General features: G+C 40.1%; 2 protein-coding genes across 2 annotated transcripts; one reads left to right on the top strand and one right to left on the bottom strand.

The window, feature by feature from the left end:
• Positions 1-3330: 3330 nt before the first annotated feature.
• trim25l (tripartite motif containing 25, like) lies at positions 3331-21168 on the top strand. Its single transcript, XM_081380534.1, has 18 exons — positions 3331-4053; positions 5329-5424; positions 5683-5916; positions 15497-15656; positions 15733-15798; positions 16474-16512; positions 16594-16632; positions 16716-16757; positions 16966-17049; positions 17860-17928; positions 18015-18074; positions 18159-18230; positions 18314-18373; positions 18752-18823; positions 19526-19543; positions 19653-19718; positions 20079-20144; positions 20246-21168. Exons 1-18 carry the CDS (start codon positions 3406-3408, stop codon positions 20818-20820), a joined length of 2466 nt encoding a protein of 821 aa, XP_081236660.1. The 5' UTR covers positions 3331-3405; the 3' UTR covers positions 20821-21168.
• On the bottom strand, positions 8092-10311 carry LOC308700251 (zona pellucida sperm-binding protein 4-like). The gene is made up of 8 exons (XM_081381782.1): positions 9613-10311; positions 9348-9535; positions 9177-9274; positions 8948-9105; positions 8679-8871; positions 8462-8609; positions 8301-8373; positions 8092-8222 (listed from the first exon to the last, which is right to left on the bottom strand). Exons 1-8 carry the CDS (start codon positions 10265-10267, stop codon positions 8146-8148), a joined length of 1590 nt encoding a protein of 529 aa, XP_081237908.1. The 5' UTR covers positions 10268-10311; the 3' UTR covers positions 8092-8145.
• Positions 21169-21843: the final 675 nt, after the last annotated feature.

Below are 21843 nucleotides of genomic sequence, written 5' to 3'. Positions count from 1 at the left end.
TCTCCATTCAGAGCGCTTTATTAATTGCTTTGGAACATAATTTAGACTTTTTATTACAGGGCCCATCAGAAGCGCTCCTTATCATTTATCATAACACATAAACACAAAGAGTGTGTGTTTTAGCTTTTAATCTTCAAAAACACAATTCAAGAGCAAGGAGAGTGAATTTATAGGCACTCCTAAATTACATGGCATTGTCGTTGCTCAGTTTACCTGAATAGGTTATGCCTAAAATAGGTTATACCCAATACATTAGCATATTAAACAGTAACAGTCATGTTAGCTGCACAGAACATTAGTTTCATAAGAGTGTTTCGTAAAATCCCCATAAAAACAAAGATTTCGTTTTTTCAGATATTTTAACGTTTTAAATAACATTTAATCAAAGCAGTGATTCCTGGAAACATCATTTAAATGGTATATAAAAAATGTCATTACAAAAAACATAAATTATATATATATATTTTTTTTTATTGTAAAAGTGGAAGTGTAGAACAAATAACAGTATTTTGCAGGAAAAATGCTTTGTCTAAATTCATTGTTGAATTCAAATGTATGTATATTTTACATTGTTTTTCCTCTGTAGAATAGAAATGACTTTTACAGAGCTTTTTTTATCCAAACTGTGATTAAAGGGGTCATATAATGCCATTTTTGTACAAGCTAATATGATTCTTTAGGGTCTAAATTAAAAGTTTGTAATATACTTTAATTAAAAATTCTCATTAGTATTGTAAGAAAACACTAATTTTACCTGGTCAAAAACAGCTCTGTTTTCAGCACGCCGTTTCAGTGCATGTGTCTTTAAATGATAATGAGCTTTGCTCACCCCGCCCCTCTGTTCTGTGCGTACACCGTATTAGACATTCTCTGACCGTATCTAACACAATAACCACGTGTTATTCGTTATAAACGTGGGATTATGAATTATATTGAGAACGTCGTACATAGAAAACATGCTGTAATGTACCCTGAGTGTAAACCTTAGACGCATTCATCGTGAAGCCTGCAGCAAGGTTTGCAAATTTCGCAAAGATTAATATAAATACTAATATAAAGGTTAATAAAACATTACACTCACATCTTCTGGAGGTTCAGCAGGAACACGTTGGTGCCGATCCGTTTTTTCTCTTTGTAAAGCTGTCTGGTGTGAAATGATTCACGCAAACAGGAAAGCACAGATGATCGTGGGGAATCCCCGTGAGGGAATCCCCGCGTCAATCCTTTGGGCATATCGCTTCAAAAACAAAACTCAGCCACTGCTTCTTCAACGGCTCGGATTTAGGAACATCCAAATGACTGCTGTGTTCCTTATTACATCTAAGAACAGAACACTACAATCGCTTAGACGCCATTCTACTCCAGCATATCCACAATGGCGGACTACTATGACGACGGCTGTCACAGCTCGCTCAGGGCGGGTCTTGTGTTGAAACACAGCTGTCAATCACAATAGCGGGAGGGGCGTACGATCTTATGACGTCACAATATCGAACGGCTTGATTTCAGAGAGGGTCAAACATATAAGGAGATTAAAACAAAACCACTGGATGGATTTTTAGCATGATAGGATGGTTGTGTACAGGCACTGCCAACAGACATTTCAGTGCAATCAACTTGTAAAAGTGCATGTACCATTATATGACCCCTTTAATGGGTTACATGCTTAGTTCATTATACTCGTTGATATAGAATCATGGAAGGCATTTAATTTGCCAGAATATTTGTTGTTTAAATCATCTCACAGGCATGACTTTGAATGAACTTTTTGTGTGTGTGTCTCAAATCAAGCCTTTCATAAACATGCATATAAGATTCCTATTTAAGTATGTAACATAATTTGGAGCCGCTCCTAATTGGAATCAGATCCTGGATATACTGGAATTCCTTTTCCAGGATTGATGTTGCTGTTTTCTTTCAAGCTCTGACAAACGTCATCTGAGCCAGTAATACTGTCTCCTTCAGGTCCGGTGGGTGATGTTGTGGAAATGAAATAATTCATGAGAGATTCGAGGCTCGTTCCTCTCTCGGCATTGCAAGCTCAACGCCGCCCTCTGCTGGAACACTCTTACACAACAGTAATTCATGGCTTGTGTGATTGACTGTTGGTTCTGGGGAGAAAATAGACTGTTTGCTATATATTAACATGCATTTGTGAGTGAGAGAGACTTTATTAACATTTATTAGTAGTAGCCTATTTGAAAAATACTATTGCTGATAGTTAGGGTACTAGAGTATGAATTACACACTATTTCAATATCCTACAATTTCATAATCGACAGCTGGTAAAAATAAATAAATAAAAGTCCTTTGGCGGAAGTGGTAATCATTTATTTTTTTAACTATCTGAAAATGATCTATTTGCAGTTTTAAAGGGTTATTTCACCCTACAATTAAAAGTTTGTCATTAACTACTCATCCTCATGTCGTTCCAAACTCATAAAACTTTCGTTCATCTTCGGAACACAAATGATGAAACACTTTTTGATGAAATCTGAGAGATTTCTGTCCCTCCATTGACAGTCTATATACGCAACTACCACTTTCAAGCCCTAGAAAGGTAGTAAAGACATCATTAAAGTAATCCATGTGACTCCAGTGGTTTAACCTCAATTTTATGAATTTTACATTTCTCTTCTCCCTCTTGGTCCTTGTCATAATTTCTGCACAACAGCCATCTAGCAGTTTTATCATTGGCGGCCATAACTGTAGAGTAAAATATTTCAACCCAGTCATTTCAGTCAAATATAATGATGCAATATGTTACGGAGACAATAATACGGGCCACTTGCTGTAAAAATGGTGAGATAGCCTACTTTCTCTCACAAAAGTATTCCGTTCCTCAGAAATTTTAAGCACTGAAACAGCCTCAATGTTTTCTCCCAATGCACCATTTACACAAAAATAATAAACCAGCAGCAAATATTTAAAAGTTACCCAAATACTGGCTATTTCTCGACTCTAACTGACTGGACTTAAGATTTTCACCGGGAAAAAAGGAGCTCAGAGACTTGGGGAGGGACACTTTTGACTTAGCCTACCCTGGAAACCGCATAGCAACACCCTGGCAACAGTCTAGTATGACGCCAAATGTTGCAAAGGCAAATATTCTCCTCAGAAGATATAGGCCTATTATTTGTATTATACTTTATTTGGCTTTATTCTTTCATTTACTTCCTACATAGGCCTACTTGTAATGCAAATGAAGAGGAATGCACTGTACTCAGGCCTGCTTTTCTCCCCAAACCTGCTCAGTGAGTGTCTCACCCACAGCCAGTCAAACCGGAGAGACAGACAGACACTCTCACAGCTGGAACATTCACACTGAATCACAGGTGTGTGTGTGGAGTAGATTAGGTTCAGCTTTATTTTATTATAGCATTAATTTGAATTTACACCCTCGGAATGAGTGGTCGTGTGTGGACAGAGGAGCAGTTTAACTGCCCCGTGTGTCTGGATCTGCCCACTGACCCTGTGACCATCCCGTGCGGCCACAGTTACTGCAAGGATTGTATCGCGGATTACTGGGATAATGAAGGCAGGAAAAGCGGAACCTACAGCTGTCCTGAATGCCGGCAGGCCTTCAACCCTCGTCCCACTCTCTGCCGGAACACAATGCTGGCTGAAGCCGTGGAGCAGCTCCGGCGCGGGACCCTGAATCCATCCGGGCGCGAGTCCATCAAGAGCGCGCGGCGCGCGGCAACCTCCGCGTCAGAGCGCGCACGGAGCAAAGGAGCCCCGAAACCCCTGCCCGCCTCCGCCGTGCCCTGTGACCGGTGCACGGCGCCCACAGCGGCCGTGAAGACGTGTCTGGTGTGCATGGCATCGTTCTGCGAGACTCACCTGAAACCCCACGACATGCAGGACAAGATGAAGAGCCACGAGCTGATCGCGCCCACCGGGAACCTGAGTGAGAAGATCTGCCCCGAGCACAAGTACCTGCAGGAGTTCTTCTGCCGCTCGTGCCAGATGTACGTGTGCTGGCTCTGCACCAGTAACCAGCACAAGGGCCACGAGAGCCTGTCCACACAGGCGGAGCGCTCCGAGAAACAGGTGGGGGAACCACATTCACACACACAATTTTCACGTTTTATGGGGACTTTTCATAGACATAATGATTTTTATACTGGACTGTAACTGTATCCATAACTGTATCCATCCATAACTGTATATTATATCCCCTAACCCTAAACCTATCCATCACAGAAAACTTTCTGCATTTTTATATTTTCAAAAAAATATAATTTAGTATGTTTATTAACCCATTTCCCTCGTGGGGACCAACCAGCCAGCCACAATGTAGGTGATCTCAGGTTTTACTATCCTTGTGGGGACATTTGGTTCCCACAATGTAATGTAAATCACACACACACACACACACACACACACACACACACACACACACACACACACACACACACACACACACACACACACACACACACACACACACACACACACACACACACACCCACACATTCTAGTAAAAGGTTCATAGATGGGAGTCATTTTGGTACATTGATAACCCTAACATGGTTTCAGCATTTATCGTTTATGTTTTTGGCACTTTTATGCACAATACCATATTGGTCATATTGGTTTATAATTCTTTTTTTATAAATCTCCATTATAAAACCATAGTATTATTGGATATAAGTATAGTAAATAAATTGTATATGACAATGCTTTTATGCAAAGGAAATTTCAGGCCAAGTCACCTTTATTTCTATAGCGCTTTATACAATACTGTTATTCATTTCGGCTGTTGTTCAACTGAAGTCACTTCAGTGCTGATTCAGTTCAGTTGTAATGATCATCAAATATTAAATTAGTTCATCTAAAAGGCAGTTCTGCAAAAAATATGTCATCATTCAGCTCAGTTCAGTTCTCATACAACAGCATCAGTGCAGTCAGATCAATAATACTGGTGAATATTAAATGTTTATTGGTCACATTATTGTTTTCAAAAGCTACAATATACAAATATACAGGTTACAACAAGCCTCTCTTATTAAAGCAATTTTCTATAAGGTACACGAATGCCAAGCTTTTTCCATTTGAATAACAACCGCTTTGAGGACATTATATTTTTGACATGGGAAAATGATCACGTATGCAAGGAAGGCAGTGACATCATTCAGAATAATGCTCTTTCACTGCCACTGTATGAAAAACATGACTCACCTTTAACTCTGGAGTGCTGTATTTATGTGTAAGTGTGGTTTAGTATTCATGACCTAGTCTTGTTCTACTCCATATTCATTCCAGTCCACATTCCAGTCTATTCTGAACACTTGTTTTGTGCGTTGATCATTGTTGTTGAATTAGAAAGAGCTGGGCGCAGTTCTGTCTGAGAACCACCAGAGACTCCAGGACAGAGAGAGAGAACTGAAAGACATGAAAAAAGTCTTAGACACGCTCACGGTAAATATTTATGACACTCCCACAACAAAACAACATTATATATGCATATTCTGTTGGTTTTATGAGTTCCATTGCTCAAGATCACAGTCTGGATGATCCTCACTGTGTGTGTGTGTGTGTGTGTGTGTGTGTGTGTGTGTGTGTGTGTGTGTGTGTGTGTGTGTGTGTGTGTGTGTGTGTGTGTGTGTGTGTGTGTGTGTGTGTGTGTGTGTGTGTGTGTGTGTGTGTGTGTGTGTGTGTGTGTGTGTGTGTGTGAAGCGTTCCTCAGACATGGTGCGGGACGAGGCTGATTCGGTCCTGTCGGAGCTCCAGGAGTCAGTGCAGCGGATGCTGGATCTTGTCCAGGACGTGATGCTCTCCGCCGGGCAGGAGAAGCTCAACGAAACCCAGGATGTCGTGACCAAACTGGAGGCCGAAGTCAAACAGCTGAAGAGTAAAGATGGAGAACTCAAAGAGCTCATCAACTGCCAGGACAATATCTACTTCCTGAAGGTCAGATGATGGCTTAATCCAGTGGATCTCAACCTTTTTGACTTCAAGGCCCCTCTATTGTCCACAGCAAGATCTGAAGTTTGTTGAGAACCACTGGTTTAATCTATTTTGGGGACATGTGGGGTTTTCTAAAATCATTGTTTGCGGGTTTCCATAAATTTAAAAGACAGAAAGGCCACTTGCCTGAGGCGCTGTTTACTCCTGGTATCAAGATGCGTTTTGGTTGATCGGATCACAAGTAGACGAGGGAGACACATTCCTGTTTACACCTGGTGTTTTAATCCGTCTCTTTTGTCCACTTTCAACCACTTCTGTCCTGATTTCTTTAAAAGTCAATTTTTCCCTTTTGAACATACATAAAACCACATTGAGCTGAATTCAAAATAGTATGCTAGTACTATTTCTGCCATTCTGAATTCAGCCTTTTTTATATTAGATGTTTTAGTTATTCTGGATTGTTTTTTTATCTTTGAAACACATCATAGTTTTCTTATGGCAACAGGCCTGTATAATTTAAGAAAGTTTAAAGGGATACTTCACCTCTGGAACGATGAATGTGTATTTAAAATGGGTCATTTATGTAGTAGAAATGTGAAATTATTTTTGAATTTGGAGCCTTCTAGACTGAGAAAAGCCAGAAAATGTATTTTTGGCTCATGTGGATGAAAGACAACAACTCCCAGAATGCAATTGCTTCGCTGCCCTACGAGGCCACTCCCAAGCCACGCCTACCGGTAAGAGAGCGCAGTTAAACAACTAGGCTAGGCTACCAGTTGACTCAAAACTTAAAAGACGCCGTTTTATCGTGAGTCTCCGTGACGAGTCTGCCCGGGATTTCGAGATCTCCCAAAATGTCCGGGATTCGGCTTTTGCGTTCTACAGTCGCCATTCATTATGTTTACTGTGGCGAGCAGGACGAGGCTGAGGGGCGCGGGAGAACGGCGCGAGGAATTTTCTTAGCAATGCTAAAACGCACATCAACTGATCACTTGTTTAGCGTTCATGTAAACACTACATTCAGATTCACCAATCGGAATGAATTCATTTAGATTGAATGTGTGCATGTAAACAATGAATGGCGACTGTAGAAAGCAAAAGCCAAATCCCGGACATTTTGGACGATCTCCACGGCCGAAAAAAAAAAGGATGGTAACCCCTACTACTCAGCTTTCTCCACAGAACAAGAGCCTGATAGCTTAGCTTCTAAAGAAAGATGGCTGACACAATTTGTACATTCTGTGAGTGAGATCCCACCCCCTATGGGCGGGTTGAAAACATGCGGAACTAGCTCCTAGCACTGGCCGTAGTTTCTAGCCTCTGGCCAAAAAGTCCTCAGATGACGCAAAATGACGTTTTTTGCGTCATTGGAGGATTTTTTCCAGATAAAAAATACAAAAATCTCTCGTCTCAGGGGGATATGAGGGAGGGAAGCACAGTAATTCGAAAATACTACAGGTTTTCTACTGATAGCACACCCTTCAAATCACACCTGCTAGCACACTTAAATGTTTACGTACTAGGTAAGCAGTAGAGTACACCATTTTGTGGCTGTTCGAACGCAATCAACCACAAGCATCTACTCTATGAAAGCAATCTGGTCGAATGTGTTGGACTACCTCTTGAAGTGGCCAAAAACAAGCCCCTTTTTACACCTTCATTTACCACAGGCCACCTTTGAGCCAATTTACAAAAATGCTTCTTAGTACCAGGTGTAAACAAGGCCTTGGACAGCTACCTAGTTGGGATACAGTTAAGGGATTAATGCTTAAATGAAAGTCAAAGTAGTCTACATTACTGGGACTAGCCTGAAAAAAAAAAAAAGAAAAAAGCACTCATCCTTTATCCCAAGATATGATTCTATACTTGCATGACTGTAAAGCATTCCAAAAAGCCAATGAGTGACCCCAGAGGAGTTTGGGCATCAATATATGCAGTTATGCTAGTCCAGCCATAGTCATATGTAAAGCCTCACAGACAAGCTAAAACCTTATATGTGAAACATGAACAGGGGCCCAAGTTAATGACTAGAACTTGGCAAATAGTAAAGTTAAATGGCTTAGGCAGAAACTTGGCTTGTTTAGTTCAAGTCAAGAATCTCAATGCACAAGACAAAGGTTTAGTAGTGCAGAAGTCAAACTGAGAACAGTCATGAAACATCCAACGCCAGACAGAAATGAATACCAAAGAGAAACATGTTGAGTTTCATAAAGTTTATTAAAACACTTAAATTCACTTGACCAGGTTAACTTGTCCACTAGACACCACAGTTTGCCCACTAGAGATGGTCTTGACGTGCGTGTCTCTTCCTGTAAAAAGTGGTAGAAGCATGAGGGGCATTTAAATAAATTCTCAGTTCCTGAAGTCAACTTACAGCAAGCACTCACTTTTCCTAGTGCAACTTTGCTCACAGGAGCCAGAGGAGGGATGGCACACCGCTGTACTACAGTGGATGAAGATCTAACAGAGGGGGAAAGGGTTAAGCCATAGAATTCACTGTAAAAAAATGCACTAATATTAAGGGTTGTGGTAAGGCTGCAGAGCATACGGTTTCCTGCAGAGGAGCCAGTGATGCTGGATCTACAAATGTGAACATCTTCACAATAAAGCGCTTGTAGTGGGTTGGGAACTGAAGACCAGATGATCCAGCCACTGGAACCAATGTGGTCAGGTAACGATCATCCTGGTAAGGGCATCTGAAAGGCAAAGAGGCAGTCAGAAATGCCTTACAGCACACTAGATGGATAAAGACTGGCCTGACTCACCCATCAACCAGAAGATCCCATTGGGGTAGGCTGAGTGGACTTGGGGTTGATGTCGCCCAGCAATGTCCCAGCATCAGGACAATGTTGGGGTCGGTCCTCTCCAAAATGTGCACCTCAACATACACAGGCTCCCGCAGGACTTTTGTAACTGGATAATCAGCATCACTGTAGTAGGACGTGTACGCCTCGTCCCCTGAGGAAGAATGCAGTGTTTAACTAGAAACTGGAGTTTTAGAAAGGCTTTAGGCATACTTGGGACCAACACTTACCTTCTGCACAGCCTTTGGTGACACATTGACCATTCGCCAGTCTAAGCTCCACCCTGAGGGGTCCAGGAGCTGCTACTGGTGGAGGTGGAGGAACAGTGTTGACCTCCACAACCAGAGCTTCCACAGAGGTACCAGAGTACCTACACTGGAAGAGAAGCCTGGACAACAAACAGTGAGCTTGTAGCATTTGTCAATGATTCACATTTATGATAAATCATACATCACTTACTCAAAATGGCTGTCCCTTGTAATGGAACCAAGTGGTCCGATACCCACTTCATATGAGGAGGTCATTCTGTTTTCATACACCACATATCCACTGTCCTCCTGCAAATAATAACATTGTTAGCATCCAGTCCATTCTAAGCCATGCAGAACAAAGCCACAAGCAGCTACTCGCCATCATGCTTGTGCCACATGCAGTGACAGGGAACTGGTATATAGCAAAGAAAGGTGTGGATCCCACAGGACTGCAAGCTGGATCACTTCCTCCCAGGAGACGGACTGAATCCAGGCTCAATCGAGGCAGCGTAACATCTCTAGCCACCACTACCACAAACTGACCATCTCTTATACACTGGACAGTCACTGGAACAAGTTACAAGAGCAGGTTATTGCTGAGGATCAGTTTAACATGAATGCCTCTACATTGACTAGACTCTTACCTGCCTTCCCATAGTAACACTGCTGTCCGTTAAAGCAGCAGTTGATAGCAGCACACTCAGCACCACTGATACCAGGTGGTCCACATTGAATCTGCTCATAATCAGCTACAGTACATTTGTCAAGGGGCTCTGCCTGTGCCACTAGCTGCTTAGGCTGAACCTGCTGAGGAAACTGCTGACTACCTTGCTGTTGAACTGACTGAAGAAACTGTTGACTATCTTGCCACTGTTGACTAGCTTGCTGTTGAACCTGCTGAGGAAACTGTTGACTAGCTTGCTGTTGAACCTGTGGAGGAAACCATTGACTAGCTTGCTGTTGAAATGGCTTTTGAACCTGCTGAGGAAACTGTTGACTAGCTTGCCACTGTTGACTAGCTTGCTGTTGAACCTGCTGAGGAAACTGTTGACTAGCTTGCTGTTGAACTGACTGAGGAAACTGTTGACTAGCTTGCTGTTGAACTGGCTTTTGAACCTGCTGAGAAAACCATTGACTAGATTGCTGTTGAACTGGCTTTTGAAACCACTGGTCAGTTTGCTGGAACGTCAGAGCCTGAGGATTCTGGGGCAGATCACTCCACCTCGGAACAGCATGACTGAACGCACAGAACCAAACACAAAGTGCCAGAGACTGAACAGCACACCAACTTCCTGCCATTGTTCAATAGCTAGTCACACTGCTGAGGTGCTGCCCTTTGGTCTATTTGTACTCTACAGACTTTGGCTAATTAATGATAATCCCTCCCTCTTCATTAACAGTCATGATTCTCCAGACTTGCACGAGTGGGAGTTTATGCAACTAGGTGATTCTATTGTTTCTTAAGGAGAGGGTCTATGGGCGGGTAAATGTATGTTTTTTTTTTTCAGATCTTTTGATCTAATGGACAAAATAAGATTGCGCAATTTACATATGAACGTGACCGGAGACGACAGAAAAACATACAGAGAGCATCAGCTTTAGTTTCTGCTCTGACAGACACAAGGCCAGCCGAACGCTCTGTGAGTGTGTGTTAGAAATCAGGAATGGTGAGAGAACATTGTGCTTGGTACGTTTTTCATCTTCAAACCAAACTTGGATCTTGTTGAAAACTTTTTCTTCGTCGAAGCAAGGGACCAGGAGACGTTGGGGATCACGTTCAAACAAAGTTATTCTTTATTGAGGACTTCGCTGTACGCGGCTGCAGTTCTTCCCAAATCATTCTAACTAACATACTTCACATGGTTTCTTTATAGGCCTTTCAGTGGGCTGTCTTTAAAGGTGCTAAACATACACACAGCCTTAGAGGTAACCACTAAATCTAATCATCTAAAGACAATAGAGGTAATTGCCCCCAACTGACTTCCCCAAATGTTATAAACACAAATGGTCCCGAGAACTAAGACTAGGTAACATTCACACACAGTCCAACTCTTAGTTGGAAGATCAAAGGCTAACAAAACCCCTGACTATTACAATGTTTAGACAGCTGACTTAAAGCTGACTTCTGATCAGTAAATTGATGCCATCATGTTCACCTTGAATGCCCAATACAGTGTAATTCACCTTAGTTTTTCATGTGATGTTATGTAAGGAAGTAAGATCAGCAGATCTTAAACATATTCTTAAATTTGGATTCTTCAGTCCCCCATTTGAGAGTTCTTAAAAACTCTCACAAAATACAAATTTAAACACATAAAGTTAATTCTTGTAACTGGTGTAAGTTACAGGCACATCACATATGTTCATTCTTGTAACTTGTGTAAGTTACAGGCACATATAACTTGCTCTGTGTTGTGTCCTTGATTTACATGAGTGTCATAGTTCTTCTCAAAACCATAACTGTTGACACCTGCGACGCAGGGTGTAAAATGTCACATGATTACACAGAAAACCATGTAGCATAAGAGTGGAAGTCTTGAAAGTCCATGGCGCCTGAATAGCTGTGAAGTCTGTTTCCTGTAGAGTCCATTTGTCATGTAGAGTCGCTCTGATGACTCATGGCATACATCATGGCATACACACATACCTGCAACACAATAAAACAAAGAAACGGCAGACCAGCAGTATTCATGCATGGACTTCATTCTTCCATAAGTCGCACATGTTCTGTGTTGATTTTCTGTAATTGCATGTTGACACAGAAACGAACATGCGATTAGGGTCCGTGGTGTCTCTGCGCTGTGTATTTTTCATTTTCTTTTATGGTTGGAACTAATTTTCTCGTGAACAAGTTTCTGAACCATGAAGAATTATCTTCAGTCATCTGGGGTGTCATTTTGTTGAAAGATCAAAATTGCTTGTTGGTTAACTTGACATTAACCCGGTGCAGCACTCAGATAATGGTGCAGGCTTGTAGTCTTGATCATATCGATGGATGACTGAAGGTTCTTTATCTCTGCGTTGTGTATTTTTTTCTTTTTCTTTTGTGATTGGCTCGTTCAGCAATGGGTGTAGTTGTCTTCTTGAGGTTGTGGCTTCATATGCAGGTGAGACGTCATTGCATATGGATTTTTGGAACAGCCATCAAGTGTTTATCTGCACAGAGGAAGAAAGAAAACAAAACAGAGCAGTATTTCTTCAAAACACTACGGTTGTAGCAGTTTAACCACTATGGTTCTATCGTTTTCAGAGTCTACTGTTGTCGTTTCATTCTTTCCCTATTTCTTAATTTATTTGACACCTATGGACCAGTGAGGTAAGGATGGACTAAATGGGGAAAGGCCTATGAGGTTGTCTTCACCCTGGATTGGCCCCTGACGCCTGTTGCGTCAGTTCTTTCCAGGGCCCTCACTGAACCGTGTCCTATTCTGTCCCTGTTGTGTGCACACTGTACAGTGTGTGAGAAAATTGACACATCTCCATTCTCCAGTGAAACATCAGTCCTAATAAACATCATTAACAGAGGATGGTTGTCTAACTGCAATATTCTGTGGTATAACATTTTAAGGCTGTGAGTTTTCTGAATGTCCCCCAAACAAAGACTGTGACAGTCACTTTTCTTTTGTTCTATTAAACAAAAATAAGTCTTTCATCTTTGTTGTAAGTTACTGGGGAGATTAAGCAATCACAGCCCAAATTGTTAACACCTCAAAAAGCTTACCCACGAGTCCAGTGACGAGGGGAGGGGTTGCTTCAAAGTTGCAAACAAATGTAGTAAATGCTGCATAACATTGTTAACTTGTCTTAAGTTATTTTTATTTTTTCGACATTCTTTTCCAAAATGTCCGTGCTTGCCACAGTAAGAACAACTGGCTTCTCTAGGACTTTTGCGTTTCTTTGGCTTCTCTGAGTTAACCTTAAAGGATGCTGCTGCAATTTTTACTCTTGCCTTGACATCAAAGTCTCTTTCCCAAATAGCTAAACTGTCCAAGTTGTCTTGCAGGGTTCTATTTGACCATGTAAGATCTAAGAAAGGCAATGCATTTCTATGTTCTGACAAAAGACCATCGGACCATGTGCGAACTAGAGGACCATTATGACCTAACACTTTCTCTGGAGTGTCGGCAATTCCGCTGTAAACGGCAGCGATCTGACAGAATCGTTCTGTGTACTCACAAACAGTTTCATCCTTCTTCTGTACACAATTAGTGAGCTTTGACCAGTCCACTTTCGGTCCAACAATGTTCTTTAACACTTTAACAACTTCCTCTCTTAATTCATCTTTACTGGCCTGTTGCAGTTCAGAATTATTTACAGCACTTTCAAAATCATTGAATTCTGACTCAGTCAAGATCTGTGATATTAGCTGGGTGACTTCAGCTAGAGTCATATCATAGAGCCGCATTTTGCTGATCAATGCTCTTCTAAACTTAGAAAAATTTCTTTGCACTGATGGCAAACTTTCAGCAATTCTCTCAATCTCTTTAGGACCTAAAGATGTTTTGATTGCTTGTGGCTGCAATATGGGGGTTGCACATGGAACTGTATCAACACCTTTTCCCTGAGGCTTTTGTCTGGCTACGCACACTTCAACTGCATTTACATCTGCATTGACATTGTCCTCTATACTATCAAAAGACTGTAAATCAGGATAGCTTTCATCTGACTGTTGGTCTTCTAAATCACATTTGGTTGAGGCTTTGTTATGGCCCACCTTTGTCTTGAGACAGGACATGTGAGTCTGCAATTGTTTGTTCTGATCGTTTAACGTAGCAATACAACGAGCTTGTTCTTGTGCAATGGATAAGCTAAATTCTCGGTAACAACAGATAATAGCTTTCATATCGTTCTTGCGAATACTTGCTCCTAGTACCTTCTTACAATCTTCAATTGACCAAACTTTGACTGCATCAATGCCAAATTTCTTTGTTAAATTCAATCTGACTTCCTCAGTCACGATTGAGTCCATGCATTCTCCTAACAAGGACTTAAACTCATTGTCTGTCCATAACGGGCTAGCTAATCCACCTTTCTCTGTCGTGGGTATCAGCCTAGCATTCCTTCTAACCATTTTGTGACTTCCTTTGTTACTTAATCACAAAACACTAAAAAAAATTCTCTCTACTGTCTTGCAAACAGAGGGTACAATCTTATTAGCACATGAGGCTAATCTAATTCTAAAGCTAATTCTCTAGCTTACAGATAGGTCTTCTCTAGCAAGAGCATACACACAATATTAACATGTAACTGTTAATCTTCCCTGTCAACAACAGAGGATCAATTTCATCTCTAAAAGAAAACTTTTTAGAGGCTTATCTTTAGTTAACCAAACTCTACAGCTGTTTGTTAACTACTTCTCTGAACGGCGCAGAGGAAAACATTTGTACTGGTCTGCATTGGTTCTTTTAATGGAGTGAAACTCACAGAGTCTTTCATTTGTAGAGAAAGATTCCGTCTGGAAAAATTCAGTCTTTGAGATTTTTTTGGAGCTTGAAGTTTCAAGATGCAGTCTGGGACTCAGTCACCTTTGTTAAGATCTTTGAGCTTGAAGTTTTCAAGGTTCCGTCTGGAAAGTTCATTCTTTGTTGAGTTTCAGTTTCTCCATCCGGGTCACGGCACCAAATTGTTGAAAACTTTTTCTTCGTCGAAGCAAGGGACCAGGAGACGTTGGGGATCACGTTCAAACAAAGTTATTCTTTATTGAGGACTTCGCTGTACGCGGCTGCAGTTCTTCCCAAATCATTCTAACTAACATACTTCACATGGTTTCTTTATAGGCCTTTCAGTGGGCTGTCTTTAAAGGTGCTAAACATACACACAGCCTTAGAGGTAACCACTAAATCTAATCATCTAAAGACAATAGAGGTAATTGCCCCCAACTGACTTCCCCAAATGTTATAAACACAAATGGTCCCGAGAACTAAGACTAGGTAACATTCACACACAGTCCAACTCTTAGTTGGAAGATCAAAGGCTAACAAAACCCCTGACTATTACAATGTTTAGACAGCTGACTTAAAGCTGACTTCTGATCAGTAAATTGATGCCATCATGTTCACCTTGAATGCCCAATACAGTGTAATTCACCTTAGTTTTTCATGTGATGTTATGTAAGGAAGTAAGATCAGCAGATCTTAAACATATTCTTAAATTTGGATTCTTCAATCTTCATCCAACAAAGTTTAAATCCCGTCTGGCTAGAGCTCTTCCCATAATGTGTAAGCATTAGTTCAGTAGACGGAGAGTAGACGGTCTTTTGTGGCTGTTTGAACACATTCGATCACATGAGCGTTTACACTACGAAAGCAATCTGGTCTAATGTGTTTTCGACTCCCTCTGGAAGTGTCTGAAAGTGGACAAGCTCAAAATGTTTTAGACCCCGTTTATAGCTGTATTTAGCGTCTCCACTTGTGATCTGATCAACCAAAACGCATCTTAATACCAGCTAAAAAACAGGACCTAAGAGACGCAAATGAATAATCTCTTTATACTGTCTCTGATGCCGTGTTCTTCTCCTGGTCTCCACAGACGTATCAGTCTCTGTGCTGTCCGCTGGAGGGGGGAGAGCTGGGAGCTGTGACCGCCAACCCTGAAGCCACGTTTGATCCCGTCAGGAGCGTCATTGTCCAGCTCCGGGAGAAAGTGGAGGAGATGTGTGACCAGGAGCTGGACAAGATCAACAAGACAGGTACACACAAACACTGAACTAATGCTGTCAAGTACAGGGTCACTGGAGGGTCATTATTATCTGTGTTTCTTCTCAGTGTTCAACACCACATCGTTCACGGTGGCAGAGCGCAACGGCCAGAAAACAGGAGGCTTAATGAAGCGTAAGTCAATTTTCAAAAAAAAAAAAAAAAAAAAAATCTGATAGTTTTTCAATTTCAAAGTGGAATGCCAATACAACAATATAAATAACAAAAACAGAGACAGATAAAATGATGCCAGTCATATAAATAAAAATAATTATAAGAATACATAAAACAATACATAAAATACAGGTATAAATTCCTTTTAAATTGTTTAATTAAGGTTTATACATGCTAGTTTCCATGACAGAGTTCAAGATAAATCTTTCATTACTACTGGAGCTGCCAGTTTTCTAAGTTTCAAATGATTATTAAACAGCAAGTACAAAATCAGCCGCTCTTCCGGTGCACTCAGTGTCCGAATTCACTCACTCGTTTTCATTCACTCCTTCAAGTGAACTATATTAGTGGAGTAATCGAGGGGATAGTGAATGAGGGTATAGGGGGCGATTTCAAACACAGCCCATGTCTACATGCCTAAATGCATTGAGTTGCTGCCATGTGATTGGCTGATTAGATATTTGCATTAATGAGCAATTGAACAAGTGTACCTAAAAAAGTGGCCAGTGAGTGTGTATGTAACACAAAATTGATATTATAAATAATATGATCAACACAGTGTTTGGTTGAGTCCTAGTTTCATCTGTCATTTGTCTATAAACCTTCTCAGCACTTGACCTTGTTTCTGCATCACAGTGTTTTCTGGAAAAGGAACCAGAGCTGCTCGTGTGCAAGGTATGAAAACAATGAATAAAACCAATGCATTGTTTTTTGTTTTCTGTCTTAGAATATCTAATGTATGTGAATATGTTTCAGGACCCCCACCACTGCCGTCAGTAAGCACACGAGGATCTGGTAAAACTTTTAAGCTCCTAATATAATTAAATTTAGTCAAATATCAGGTGTGCCATAAGTTTTTTCTTTTTTACTTTCTTCAGTGAACACGCGTCCACAAGCCGTGAGAAACAGTGAGCCAAGAGGTGAGATGATATGATTTACTCTGACAAAAATGACTGAATGTAGGATTTTAATAGTTTTTATATTTGTACAGCAGTTAACAGAGGTGTTACAAACTCCCAAAGACCAGCCAGACCAGCGAGAGAGGAGAGAGATGACAGTAAGACACGCGTCTCACACACTCGTACTCCTGTCTCATGTCTGTGATCATCTGTAGTTTGTCATTTATAGTTTCTCACTCTGTAGCCGACAGGAGTCGCAGTTCATTGAGACCGAGAGAGACACAAAGAACAGAGGAAAGAGAAAACACTGAAGGTGAGAAGGAGAAATAAAAATCTGTTGAAGACAAACATCTGTCCGGTGTAGTTTTGATCACTGTGTGTTTGATTCCTCAGCAGACACCCGGAGTTTAAGTTCAGGAAGAGGGAGACGGAGAGGAGAAAACAGAGAGCAGGGTGGGTTTCATTGGACGAATCTCACAAAGATGTACATGTCATATCCTATTTTTTTTTTTTAAAGCCTATTTTTATAACATTAAAGTATTTTTCATTACATACTTTTTTTTTTAATGATAACCAAACACATGTTCTTCACGGTCTCATTATCATACTGTGTTACTAGATATATTTACTTTTGAATGATTCAACTATTATTTATTATTAATATAATACATTATTTATTTCCTTTAATATTAGACTATGAAAATGACTAATAAACTTTAATAAAATATATTTTTAGCACTTCATCATTGGCACCATGATCTTCATATGGAAAAACAATTCAAATACTTAAAAACTTTAAAGTACCATTTCAAATACTTTATAAACTTTAAAGTACCATTTAAATACTTTAGAAATGTAAATATTTAAATATTATAGATGCAATTTAAATAATTAATAAATTCATATACTAATACAAATGAGAATTAGAGGATAAAATATCTCAGTAAAAACTCTAGTCTAAATGGTCCCAGAAATACAATTTCTTTTTTCCCCCGTTTGATTCTAGAGTAAAAAAAAAAAAAATAACTCTGACATTTCCTACCATTCACCCTAGTGTCACTTCATGTGTTATTGTTCACTTTTGTGTTTTATCAATATGATTTTAGTCCTAATTCTGTTCTAGAAAGAGAAAATCAAAGCTCTCAGAGACGTCAGAGCACACAGAGCAGAAGCACACGTGATGAAGAGCAAGGTGAAATCACGTACAGACACACACTGTCATTTGGGTTTAAATGAAGGCTTTCATTGTTTTAAAGCTGTTTTACTCTCAATTCTCAGCGGACCGCTGGAGCTTGAGTTCAATCAGACCGAGACTGAGGAGAGAGGACAAAGAGCAAGGTGCCGTTTGATTCAGGTCCCATCATGGACATTCAACAGACTCCGTTGGGAATAACATGTTTATGCCTGTTTTCCTTCTAACAGTCAATGGAGAAAGTCCGAGTCCCTCACAGCAAAGCTCAAACGCTGCGGACCGACAGCAGCCGGCCAGACAATGTGAGTGACTCACACACTCTGCCTGGAATAAGTGTTGAGTTCAGGATTTTATTCTTAAATTTCCTCATTCTCTTCTTCATCAGCGGACAGATGGAGTCTGAGCTCTCTCTTACCCAGAAACAGGAAGAAGAGACAGGACACGGGTGAGCTCAAGAATACACACGTTTACTTTGCAGTCTAAATGACGACATATGATTTCTATTGCTGTAATATAAAGCTTACTAACCTCTGGGGACAAATGTGTGCCCTAAATATACCCACATAAACCCACACACAAAGAAACCTAGCTAAGGCTTGTCAAGAAATCTTTACTGGTCATACTGGTTTGTCTAGCATCCAGATGAACGCCTGTATTTCCTGCTTAGTCTCATGTGAACTGAGGTCAAATGTCAAGTACCTCAATGTCCTTATTTTGTCTGCTATGGTGTGTTGTTTTCAGGCACGTTTCAAACAAAGCAAAACCTTTCGACTAAATTTAGATTTCAAGCCTTTTAACATGCGTCACATTTGTACCATCACAGTGAAAGAGGCCACACCCACTATACAGGAGGCGGAGTCAGTGATGCCACGAAGCCCCGCCTCTTCCAGTGTCTGTAAGTCAATCAGTTTATGCAGATGATTAAAGAATTATTTGAAATTATACTTTACAGTTTAAATGCTTTATTAATGTGAATAATTAATCATTTAAAATACTTTATACATTTATAAATTATGTAGATTGTAAATTATTTGAATATATAGATTAAATACCGGTACTCTACATTGAAACAACAGTGAGAGGATGAAAATTGGTCATGGGGAAAAACTAAATTGTACTGTTTAAATAATAAAAAATTAATACAATTAATAAACAAATTAAAAAAGCATACACAATCGTTCAAAAGTTTGAGTTTCAAAAGAACACATTAAATTGATAAATGACTCAAATAAATGCTGTTCTTTTGAACTTTTTATTCATCAAAGAAAAAAAATGCATCAAGGTTTCCACAAAATTATGAAGCTGCACAACTGTTTGAATATTGATAATAATCAGAAATGTTAGAGCATCAAATCATGATGTTAGAATGATTTCTGAAGGATCATGTGACGCTGAAGACTGGAGTAATGATGATAAATTCAGCTTTGATCACAGGAATAAATTATATTTTACTATATATTCACAGAGAAGTTATTTTAAAGTGTAATAATATTTGACAGTTTTTAGTATATTTTTGATCAAATAAATGTGGCCTTGGTGAGCAGAAGAGACGTTTCAACAAAATGCATTTATAAATGTGTTTCTGTTTTCTCTGCAGGGGGAGAGCCAGCACAAGGTAATGTCTCATGGGTTTTGGGGTTGTAGCTTTTCCTATTCCATCATGATAAGGTTTGTTAAATTAATTACATGAAGGAAAACAACTGTTTCTGTCTTTCTCTGTGCAGTGAATCCCTCTCTTTTCCTGGACTCACCAACTGACAATTCCTTCATCAATCCTGCTTTTCCCACATGTGAGCATTTACAACGTTATCTTTTACAGTTTATGCTATATGCATAACGATGGATGGATGGATGGATGACAGACAGAAACACACACACACACACACACACACACACACACACGCAGGTAGGCAGGCAGATAGACGGATAAAATGACAGACAGATGATAGAGAATGACAGATGACACACTAGAAAGAAGACCGATCGATAGATAGATAGATAGATAGATAGATAGATAGATAGATAGATAGATAGATAGATAGATAGATAGATAGATACACACACACACACAGATGGATAGATATTTTTAAAAAATGTTTGAATGATCATATTTTCTCACAGCTGTTGGTTGTCTCAATCTTTCTTTACAGTGAGAGAAATCAGCATTGACAGTATTCAGGCCCCAGAGCCGAGGACCAGAGACGAGATCCTGCAGTGTGAGTTTATTCCTCCTCATGACGTCTGATTATCTTCCATCATCTATCACTAGCTTCAGTCCAATCTTTCTCATCTGTTTCTCGCTCTCGGTCTCCATTAGATGCTTGTGATTTGACCCTGGACCCAAACACAGCCCACCGGCGCCTGGTCCTGTCTGACGGAGACACTGTAGCCACTCTTCATCAGACGTCCCAGGCGCTCCCGGACCTCCCTCAGCGCTTCGACTGCTGGACGCAGGTGTTGTGTGTCCAGGTCCTCTCCTCTGAGCGCTGCTACTGGGAGGTGGAGTGGAGGGGGCGGGGCTCGTCTCTGGGTGTGGCCAGTGCCTCAATGCCCCGCAAAGGGGCGGCTCCAGGGGCGGGGCTTGGGTATAACGGCCAATCGTGGAGCTTGGAGCTGTCAGACACGTGCTGTGCTGCCATGCACGCCAATCAGAAGGAGGAGATCCCTGTGACCTACAGTCCCCGTGTAGGGGTGTTTCTGGACCGGCCCGCAGGAACTCTGAGTTTCTACAGCGTGGATGATGGGCTGCTTCCTCTCCACGTCTTTCACGGGTCGTTCCCAGCCCAGCTGTACGCTGCGTTCGGGGTGGGCTGTGGGGTCGGCGTCGGGCTCGACTTCGCCATGGGGCAGTTCAGCTCCACGTCAGACAGCATTAAAATCTGTCCTTTGTGAACGGAGCGAATCTCACAAAAAACATTTCCGGGGCATATTTCACCGCAAAATCAATAAGAAAAAAAAATATTTTGGGGATAGAGAAAATCAAGTCTATTGGTAAGAGAATTATTTTTTGGTCACACTTTAGATTAGGGTCCAATTCTCACGATTAACTATGACTTTTGCCTCAAACTCCTAATTACTGCTTATTAATTGTAAGTAAAGGTTAAGTTTAGGTATTGGGTGGATTAAGGGATGTAGAATATAGTCATTCAGAATAAGGCATTAATATGTGCTTTATAAGCACTAATAAACAGCCAATATCCTAGTAATATGCATGCTAATAAGCAACTAGTTAACAGTGAGAATTGGACCCTAAACTAAAGTGGTACTCATTTTTACTTTTTTAAAATAAATTCACATTACTGTAATGCTTCGTTTAATTTTTGTTTGTAATTCTAATTATACAATGATTGTTTTCATTACTGCAAAACAGCAATGATATTCATACTGTCCATACATAACTGTAATAGTAAAAAAAAAAAATCTTATTACTTTAATGTGAATTAATGTTTTATGCAATATTTTTTTACCTTATGGTAATTAGAATTGGTATGTAATTTTGCTTAATTGTCAGAAACAAATGCCACAATATAAAAATCGTACAAAACATGCTTAATTTTACATCTGCAATAATATAAATATTTAATTCCCATCACAATATTTTTTTTTTCATTATTCTGATTGGATTTGGGCTGTAACTTTGCTTAATTGTCAAAAATACAAATGTCAAAATGCAAAAATGGTACAAAACAGATTCTTTTGTATGTATTTTCCCAGTTTTTTATTTCTTTGTATGTTTATGGCAAATAATTACTAACATAATTTAACAATTATTAATATACATTAAAATCAATCTAATGTAACTTTTGCACAATTTAATAAGGGAAATGAATCATTCTGTTACTTCGATATACTTAAAACATAAAATGAACATAAATAAAAAGCAATTTTTCAGCTCTTGTGTAGTTTTCAAACTCC

Source organism: Scardinius erythrophthalmus (assembly GCF_964197995.2).
Source record: "Scardinius erythrophthalmus genome assembly, chromosome: 12".
Lineage (NCBI taxonomy): Eukaryota > Metazoa > Chordata > Actinopteri > Cypriniformes > Leuciscidae > Scardinius > Scardinius erythrophthalmus.
This window is presented reverse-complemented; position numbering and strand designations above follow the sequence as displayed.